This window comes from Tetrao urogallus (genome assembly GCF_951394365.1).
Source record: "Tetrao urogallus genome assembly, chromosome: 8".
Classification (NCBI taxonomy): Eukaryota; Metazoa; Chordata; class Aves; order Galliformes; family Phasianidae; genus Tetrao; species Tetrao urogallus.
The window spans coordinates 27,386,663-27,396,979 of NC_136821.1; the positions used below are offsets into that span (position 1 = coordinate 27,386,663).

The 10,317-nt window shown below is 38.5% G+C and overlaps 1 protein-coding gene across 1 annotated transcript in view; it reads left to right on the forward strand.

Moving 5' to 3' along the window:
- Nucleotides 1-10,058, forward strand: part of HECW2 (HECT, C2 and WW domain containing E3 ubiquitin protein ligase 2) — a gene marked incomplete at both ends in the record, with an annotated part of 101,134 nt that extends 91,076 nt beyond the window's left edge. The window contains 6 exons of the mRNA XM_079539131.1: nucleotides 1,339-1,468; nucleotides 2,002-2,148; nucleotides 2,735-2,849; nucleotides 3,596-3,681; nucleotides 4,414-4,526; nucleotides 9,947-10,058. Of these exons, the coding sequence (XP_079395257.1) occupies nucleotides 1,339-1,468; nucleotides 2,002-2,148; nucleotides 2,735-2,849; nucleotides 3,596-3,681; nucleotides 4,414-4,526; nucleotides 9,947-10,058 (703 nt within the window). The remainder of the gene's footprint in view (nucleotides 1-1,338; nucleotides 1,469-2,001; nucleotides 2,149-2,734; nucleotides 2,850-3,595; nucleotides 3,682-4,413; nucleotides 4,527-9,946) is intronic.
- Between the last annotated feature and the right edge of the window lie 259 nt (nucleotides 10,059-10,317).

The following is a 10,317-nucleotide window of genomic DNA, read 5'->3' on the forward strand; positions in this document are numbered from 1 at the left end:
CCATTTTGAGGAGCTTTACTTTGATATGCTTCAGACTGGATTTTCAGAACTGCTACTGTTGTTCTGGCTTAAAAAATGTGAGCTGCACTTGCCTGGGACGTCTGGAAGTTAAGGCATTATGAAATTAAGGCACTTCAGTTTTTGTCCTCAGTTTCAAAACTGTTATGGAGAAGGCTGGAAGGTTATCATAGAATCATAGAATCTTTTGAGTTGGAAGGGACACTTAAAAATCATTTGGTCCAAATCCCCTGCAAAGAACAGGGACACCTGCACTAGATAAGGTTGCTCAGAGCCTGGTCCAGCCTGACGTAGAATGTCTGCAGGGATAGGGCATGTTTCTTCAAAACATCATATATTTTACTAGTAAGGGGTAATGCATCCACTCCTATTGCATGTAAATGTTTGAAGTTCCTATATGCTAACAGTCTCATTTTAAAAAGGATGAGGTCTTGCCCCAGATGAACTTTAATAACAGTATTGTATAACTACCAAGTTAAATTAATGGTTTAACATTCTGGTTCTTTGGGCAGGTAAGTGTAAGATGATGATGTGACTACTTTTGTATGCAGCCTATTTTGTGCAATCTCCCCATCGCAGTCACAGATCTTTTCTTTCCTCAGAGCTTAGGAGCCATCCAAACCATCTCTGCAGATGGAGCATTGTGCCCAACCCATCTGCTTTGAAATAGGGCCTGTTACTGCAAGGTGTCACTTCAAGTACATTTGAGCATCCAATAAAAAAAGTACAGGACTTCTTACTGACTTTTTGCATGCCCAAAAATGGTAGCAGGCAAGAAAGCCTACAGATGAAAAGCAGCTTACATATGATTAGCCCCAGTGTGCTATTTCACAGCACAAGTTATTATCCAGACTTAAGAAGAATTTGCTACTCCAGTTTTAAATACTATTAGAAGCTCACGTGTTCAAATCTTGGAGAAGCAACTGTTAAAGATAGCAAGGGCAGTTGGCTTACAGGTTGGATTTGTAAAAGAAGGACCAGGCGTGGGGAAATATGGCAGAAGTTAAAGAAAAAAATAAGGCTGTTTTTGTGATAAGAAGACGATGTCTTCACAGAAAATATGAGATGGGCTCACTTTAAGCTTGAAAAGCAAGTGAATCAATTTTGGGGCTTTGTTAATGCGTAATATAAAGTTATACAGTAGCTGCTATTGTTAGGTAAATAAAGGGAGATTTGAAATAGCATCTTCTTTATTCTATTCATGTTTCTCACAGCTGACGTTACCCTCAGTCTGTTTTGCAGGACTGCTTTGGGTTTTGCTGCTGAACGCACATTACTGCTGTCATCTGTATTTGTGTGTTTTGTTTTTGTTTATGTTAGACTCTGTGATTTGAGTGACCTGGAATACCTTGATGAGGAGTTTCACCAGAGTTTGCAGTGGATGAAAGACAATGATATACATGATATCCTGGATCTCACATTTACTGTAAATGAAGAAGTTTTTGGGCAGGTGCGCAAGATTCCTAATTTCTTTTTCTTTCTTCTCTGTGTTCTACTGCTAGATAAGCACTTATGTGAACAGAAAAATGGCTGTCATTCTATGCTGATTTGAACTTCTTTTTATGAAGTTCTGTTTGATGAAAATGATGTTGAAATTTTGGGATTAGTTACTGTTCTATATTTTCTGGAAACTATCTGAAATATCAACATTTTGGATTGCTCTGCTGGAGGTAGTTTCTGTGAATTTAATTGCAGTAGAGTTAGCATTCAATTGGAACACCTTCGTTAGGACATTATTTAGAGACTTTCCTACTTTAATCTTTGTAAAGATATTTTTTTCTTTTGAGCTTCTTCTTACGTTGCACTAAATATAATTTAATAAAAACAAACAGAAAGATTTATTTTGTGTTCTCTTGTTTCACGTATTCCAATTTGCTAACGTGAATCTTCACTAATGCTTTTCAGCAATTATTCAACTTAAAGGTTTAAATTGTTGTAAATGTTTCTTTTATCTTAATAATGCTGTGATTGTTTTCTTCTAAGATCACAGAACGGGAATTAAAGCCAGGGGGTGCCAACATTCCAGTCACAGAAAAAAACAAGAAAGAATATATAGAAAGAATGGTAAAATGGAGAATTGAGAGAGGAGTTGTACAACAGACAGAAAGTCTAGTTCGGGGTTTCTATGAGGTAAAAAAAAAAAATCTTAGCTGGAATTTACTTTCTTTTTTATTCTCCCTAAATATTTTTCTCCTCATATACATTTCTCAAATAAGTAGTCCCAAAACACTGGTGCATGTATAATCAGAAGTGCCCTTACAGTATCTGTGTGTGTGTGTGTGTGTGTGTGTGCAGAAATCAGTGCTAGTCACTGACTTAAACTCTATGGTTCTTAAAACTGGGAGATACTTTTGATCATTGTTTATATGATTAGCAGTGCTAAAGTGAGCAGTCTCTTTCTGCTTTGTGGTTTTTAGTGTATACTATACTCAGCATATCACAGCTGAGTGTATTTCAAATCATTTATATCTTACCTGCCTTATCACAAGCAATTAAATTGGATTATTGAACTCTGTTTGTCCTGAAATCATTCACTGTTATCTGTCAGTAAGTTTCTGCCCCAAGCACTGTGTTCCTCCTCAACTGTTTGAAACTGCAGCTTAAGAACTAAAACCTGTGCCTTTAAAAAGAAAAAAAAATAAAATTCTATCTATTCATGAGAGAAATGTTACCTGATATATGTCTTAGTAAGAGATGAGCCTTTTTTCTTTCACAGGTGGTTGATGCAAGGCTTGTGTCTGTATTTGATGCAAGAGAACTGGAACTGGTTATAGCTGGAACAGCCGAAATTGACTTGAGTGACTGGAGAAATAATACAGAATACAGAGGAGGTAACATCAGTTTTTATTTGTTCATTGACTACTGGAGGTCTTGGAATTATCCAGCTTCTAAGATGCTAACGTATCATCCTGTGAGATATACCTTCAGTATCAACATCTTCTGTATTTCTCTGGCTCTGTTTGCATTAGAAGAAGCTATTTTGTCCATTTTAGTTTGCTTCATTGCTTCCCCTTGCAGCTCTCCCCTTACCCTTTTTGTTGGACAGCATCAAAGAGCACAATTATCCAAAGACAATACTGTACTCAGAAGCATGCTACCAAAGCAGCACCCAGACACTGGAGACGAATGGAAATGGCATCCATTTTTAGTAGGGTCACCTTTTCTCAAGTCTTTCTTCTTTCAAGAAGATGAGAAATAATCCCAGGGACTGCAGTGTAGTTGTTAAGAACTGTAAAAAGCATGGATGGGGAGATTTGAGAACTTCAAGAGAAATGTTGCAGTTTAAAATACATAAATAGCAAAGTGCTGGAACATTTCAAGAATTCTCTTTCCTATTAAAGATGGATTAATGAAAGGCATGCGTGCAAAAGGAATTTAATTTCTTTTTGTCATTGTAAATTGATTCTCTAAGATTTGTAAATATTTCAGGAGGTGCTTTCTATCATCTGCCTTTTGCTGCAGGTGGTTAAGAAATGCAGCATTACAGTGACGAGGGCTAAATTAGGAAAGACTTATTCACTGTTCTCTCAAATATTTTTGTAGCATTAAAGCTATGAGCATCTTCTTGTTTTAACAGGTTATCATGACAATCACATTGTAATTCGGTGGTTCTGGGCTGCTGTGGAAAGATTCAACAATGAACAACGACTAAGACTTCTGCAGGTAAGAAATCAACTGTTCTGAATAGAAATTGTGTCTCTAAAATTAGTTGCTAAATTGCTTTTCTTAAGTTTTTGATATCCAAAACTAATGATGATGCTAATAATCTGAACAGCATCAGATAGTAACTTGTAATAATTTTAAGTGACTGAAACTCACGTCTGTATTCTTACTTAAACTTACATCTGATCATTGAGTTACCCATATGAGTAGAAAGAAGGAGTGTTGAGCTATTTAAGCACTTCACTTCAGAATGCATTCCTTTTCTTATAGTATCTTTTGCTGTTTATAATGATATTGAAATGCACAGGGCCAAAAAGGCCTTACACAAAGCCTGCGTGATTATTTTTTCTTAGTTCCTCTTTATAAAGAATAAAAACAGCAGGGAAAAAAAAAAAAGAGACTTATGCCTAAGCTAAAATAACTTTATATTAATAGTGTTTTCTCCTATAGTACTTGTATAGGATAATTACCCTTATCCTGGCTTTCAGAGAGAACCCTTTGAAGGAAATTAATCTGGGAAGTTGTCTCTTCTGAAGCCCTATCAGGAAACGACCTGTTTTCCTTTATCCTGCATTTAAAATAGCATTTATTACTTGTGTCTCACAAATTTCCTTATTTTGCAAGTGCTTTTACATAAGCACTTGGACTTCAGTGAGTATGCTGACATAAATAAATTCCTAACCTGCACCATCTGTGTATCCAATATTGTTGATCCTTTCTTTGTGCTGGCAGTTTGTTACAGGCACATCCAGCATACCTTATGAAGGCTTTGCCTCTCTGAGGGGGAGCAATGGGCCAAGAAGGTTCTGCGTAGAGAAGTGGGGGAAGATCACGGCCCTTCCAAGGTACAACCGTGTGTAAAAATTGCATTAGTGATGTTAACACTAGAGTTACTTGGGAACAGGAGTTACTGGACTGACAGATAAACAAGCTTTAAGTGAATAAGCAAGCATGCTTTGTTTTACATGAGAACTTACATCCTCATTATTCCACTGTCACAAATTTTTCTTTTAAATCTTTTTTTTTTTTCTTAATAGAATGGACAAGGCAACATAACAGTAGCTGATGTCTATATTTGAATGCTTTTTTGGGTGGGAAATTATATTAGAATGATAATCAGTTGTATTTTTAATTTTGTTATATTTTGTTTGATTAAATGTGTTTTATTTACTTACTGAATGTTGCAAGGTGGATGTCCAACACAAGAAGGGTTTGTTAAACAACCCTTAGATGTTTCCTCCAGCTGAATGTCAGAGGCAGGGACATCTCTAGGGTTGGCTTCTGCCTGCAGAACCGTTGAACCACACTTTTAAAGTCAAAGAAACAGAGATGTCACTGTGAGATCCACAGACACAGCAGGAGGCCTTTAAACAAACCCATCTTACCACCTTAACTTACAAGCAGATTCTGGAAATGGTCCAACAAATACTCGATGTCTTTTGAGGGCTCACTAATAGCTGGTAGTCAGATAAGCCTACTTTATAATTTATTATGACCCATGAACTAGTTGTAATTATATTTAAAAAGAAAAAGCTTTCATTTGTGACTTCAAAATCAAATTACTTTTCTTGTAGGTTTAAGTAAGAAAATGAATTGTAGGAGCCTATCTCTATATTCTCTAGTACTGAAATTCCTGGTGTTAACAAACACAGACTGCAGTGTGGAAAGGGTCAGGACATGCCCGAACAGGATGATCAGAATTTCCTCTGAAAAGGTTATTCAGAGTCCTAATTGTAATGAACAGAAGAATTAAACTATTTCCTGTAGAGCAGCATGGATCAATCTGTTAAGAATATAAGCTGCTACATTCAGTTCAGGTAATAAGTGGGAAATGCCAGCTACTCGAATTTAGGAGAATCGCGACCTTGGAAGTTTAACTTACGATAGTGTTGTTTAGGGAAAATTTTACTTCTGTCTCTGTGAATAGCTTTTAACACACTTATGCAAATGTGAGTGTTAAAATAACCCAGTGCTACAAGTTGTTTGTTAACTGTGTATGACAAACATCTCACAGTTGTTGTGAGCTGGCAATTCCTGACATTCATGTGTAGAACTTTGGTCTCATAAAAAAAAATAAATGGTCTTCCACGCTTATGCTTAAGTGGACTAAGCCCTCAGCAGAAAGCTGTACTTACATTTTAAAATATCTAGTTCCTTGTACAGTCTTAGCTTCAACCTGAGTCTCACTAGTGTCAGCCTGAGTCTTGCCAACTTGAGGGACTTAATGTGCAAACACCAAGTAGTACTGGCTGGAAGGTAAGACATTGTTAAGAGTGACCCTGAATAGCAAACTTGGAAGAGGTTTCCAAACAAGCCCTGTTTGTAAACATGCTACTGGATTTGCCGGAATGCTATACTGGGACCCCTTGACTCCAGCTGATTCTCGGGTAACAAATGCATTGTTACACCTTGCAAATTGTCCTTTTGATTTCAATGGGAGTGTTTGTAAACTCAGGTAATGCTTGGCATGAGGGTGGCAAAAGCTAAGGTTCAACAGGTTAGTGGATTTTTTTTTCCTTGTATATCTAAAAGAAGTACAGCACAGCTAAAAGCACACAAAAATAGCCGTCCCTATCTCTTCCCTATTTTGAGACAGAGAAGGCAACTGATACAGTTACATATGTGATTGTAGTCGAAGAGGCTGTGAATACAAACACAAAAGTATTCATTTGATGTTTATGTAATTTACACTTTTCTGATTGCTTTGTAATCAGTTCTTCTGGATCAAAATAGTGAGATTTCTTTGAGGCATATCAAGTTCACAGAATCTCAGGGTTTGGAAGGGATGTCAAGAGATCATTGAGCAATGAAGAGATCATTCAGCAAAACCTGCTGAAGCAGGTGCCCTGCAGCGAGTTGCATATGTAGGGATCCCACTGGATCTTGAGTAGCTCCATAGAGGGAGGCTCAACAACATCTCTTGGCAGCCTGTTCCAGTGCTCCATCACCCTTACTGTAAAGTTCTTCCACATGTTAGTATGGAACTTCCTGTGTTCAAGTTGTAGGCCATTATTCCTTGTCCTGTCACTACACACTACAAGAAGAGCCTGGCCTCGTCTGTTTGCCTCTCACCTCCCTTTAGATATTTATAAACATTTACCAGATCCTCTCTCAGTCTTCTTTTCCCCAGGCTGAACAGACCAAGGTCACTGAGCCTTCCCTCACAGGGCAGGTGCTCCAGGCCCTTTATCATATTCAGCCCTAAGTTGTACACAGATACAGGCTGGGCTGAGAATGGCTTGAGAGCAGCCATGAGGAGAAAGATTTGGGACTGTCGGTTGCTGAAAGATTCAACGTGAGCCGGCAATGTGCACCTGCAGCCCAGAAGGCCAGCTGTATGCTGTGTTGCATCAAGAGAAGTGTGACCAGCAGGTTGAGGAAGGTGATTCTGCCTCTTTACTTTGCTCTCTTGAAACTCAACCTGGAGTACTGTGTCCCGTCCTGGCACAAGGAGGACATGGAGCTGCTGAAACTGGTCCAGAGGAGGGCCACAAAGATGATCAGAGGGCTGGAGCACCTCCCCTATGAGGACAGGCTGAGAGTGCTGGGGCTCTTTAGCCTGGAGAAGAGAAGGCTCCAAGGAATCCTTATAGCAGTCTTCCAGGACATGAACGGGCCTGCAGGGAGGGACAATGGCAGGTTACAACTGCATGAGGGGAAATGGCTTTGAACTGGAAGAGGGTAGATTTAGATTAGGAGGAAATTCTTTACTGTGAGGGTAGTGACGCACTGAAACAGGTTGCCCAGTGAGGTTGTGAGTGCCCCCACCCTGGAAGCACCCAAGGGCTGGATGGGGCTGTGAGCAACCTGGTCTAGAAGGAGGTATCCCTGCGTACAGCAGGAGGGTTGGAAGCAGATGATTTTAAAGGTCCCTTCCAACCCAAACTGTTCTCTGATTCTATGATTTTGCTGCTGTAATACTGATCAAATTACAATGAAGTGAAGCTTAACTGGAAATCTGGACTTCAGGAACCAAGATATTTTTCATGTTTCTGGACTCAAACGTGAGTTCGGGAACACAGACATTTAGTTTCCACAAGGTTTGAGATGCTAGAGGGAAAATGCTGTCCAGGGGAACAGAAAAAAAACCAACAAACAAATAACCTTCCTTCCTGAAGCTTTAATAAGATTCTCGTGAGGATGAGAAACACATAGATTCCCCCAGTAGACCAAGATCTTACGTTTTTGTCTTTTTTAATGACTTGGTTTTCCAAAGTAGGTGGTGATGTTCTGAAAATCGCCTTCAAAATTAAGATAGAACTCAATTCTCTTAATAAATGTAAACAATATGCCAAATTGCTATTAAACCTTTGCTAATTATATGCCATGTCTTTCGTAACTTGTGGTTTTACAGCCCACACAGCATGATCCATACTTCTAATGAGTGGTTTCCAGCCCAGTGCAGCAGAAGCATGTGGTTAAGCTGCAAATTGCATGAAACTCTTCCACAGTTTACTGTGATTGCCTACCCCTTCCAGACACCTTGCTCCAATTGTCCAATTGCTGCCAGGTCTAAATCAGCCTCTTTCTTCTAAGTGGAAGCTTTTATAGAAAAAGCAAAATACAATGTTAGTTGGTTTTTGGAAAGGCAAAACAGAAATGCAAAGAAAGCTTTCTTCCAAGAGCCTCAGTGGGATGGCAGAGTGAAGAAATTTTTATTGGGCTGCTAGAGTTCATGCTGGGGAAATGTTCTCTCCACTGTGCAGCATATACTAGTGTTGTACTTTCAAGCATACCATATTTGGGGGTGCAAAATTCAAAAAACTTTTTAAAAGTGATTGCATATTTGATGTTTCAACCTGTTTGTAATGACAACATGGCCTTCTTTATTGTGTATACTTTTCCTCAACCTGATATACTTATGACACTGTAAGACTGCTGAGTTTCCCCTTCATTGAGGATTTGTAATGGTCTCATGTTTTTAACAAACTAGATTAGCCCAGTTGTGTTCTATTCCAATAGTTGGGAGCGGAGAACCACTTAAAACAGCAATTAATAGATTTGATACCATGGGAGGCAGCACTTTCTGCCTTAAAGAAAGCTTATTACAGGTCTGTCGCAGACACAGATTTCTGGAAGTGGTTGGGTTAAATGAGGAGTTGCATTCTCTGTGAGGAAGGATCTTGGTCTGACCCATCATTCATGTTACAATTTATTACTTAATATGGGCCACAAAGATTAAGGGCAGGTCACTTGCCAGATTTGTTGTATTTGAATAGCTGTGAGATGTGCTTTATCATGAAAGAATAAAATATTTCTAAACAGAGACCTGCCAAAATACAAGAAGATCTTCATCCTCAAAAATAAATCCAAAATGAGGCTTTGGTGAACAGCTTCCAAGTGGAAAAAATACCTCCTCCAGCTTGTCTTCCATTCATTTTTTTCTCGAGAAGCCATCAAGTTAATAGCTCTATCTATTTCACTAGAACTATTTCACTATAGTATTTTAGAAAGTGTTATCCTTGGCATGCCCTGGGGTCAGGCAATGATACTGATTATTCTACTAAGAGAAGAAACATACATTACTTCCCTTTTTACTCCTTGGAAGAGGTCTCAAGATTCAGTTCAAAGATGGACTTTGGAAACAGAGAAAGAAATCAGCCACGTGTTTTCTCTTAAGAAGGCCCAATGGTGTTTTATAGCTACTTGCATAGTTCTTTGTAATTACAAACAGTAATTCTAAAGGTCATTGACTTGCTGGATCAGATACACAGATAGTGCTTGTGCTTATTTACAACATCTCCCCAGAAACACAGTCCATGCTGAGGAAATGTGCAAGGAAGAGTGTCCTATTTGTCTGTCTTTATTTACTATGGGATTGTTGCCTTGAATATCTGGCATATTGTTTAATATTTCATCAGTACGTATTCATCATCCTGCAATGGATTGCAAATACAGTATTCAACTATCATCCATATTAAAAAAAAACAACTCATTTTAAGATACATTTAAAACTGAGGCTTCATGACAGACTACTTGAATTGTATCATGTTATAGCATTGTCTCATGCACATTAAGTGGGTAAAATTTATCCCATGTCTTTTGAGCTGTAAGTATGTTTCTAAGTGCCTTAATGAATGCCTCTTATTGGCTTATTATAATCAGAGTACGTTAAACCTCACTACTTGTTCAGTTGGAAAGCATCATTTGAGAGAACAAAATCTTCTGAAAGAACGCTGGCCATCTATACACAAGTGCACATCAGTCTGCCTAATTTCTTTTGTTTAAAATAATATACTTCTTTACCTCCTCTTTTTCCCCTCAGGGCTCACACTTGTTTCAATCGTCTGGACCTTCCCCCTTATCCATCATTTTCTATGCTGTATGAAAAACTGTTGACTGCAGTAGAAGAGACAAGTACTTTTGGACTTGAGTGATACACAAACCACAGTGCCCAGCTCTTTGAACTTTTGTGGATCTGACTTCTCAAAGAAAAAATGAACATTCGTATTGGATTTCAGATTGCCATTCCGATAATGAGGTTCCATGAAGGAGCTTGTGAAGCAATTAAAAAGCATTGTAATAGTGGCAGAATTCTCTACAGTGAATCTGGAGTGTGCCTGAAGTGCAGGGAAAGCCAAGTCTTGCAACCCACACTTTTTCAGGATAATCAAACTTCCTATGATTTGTTGTGAG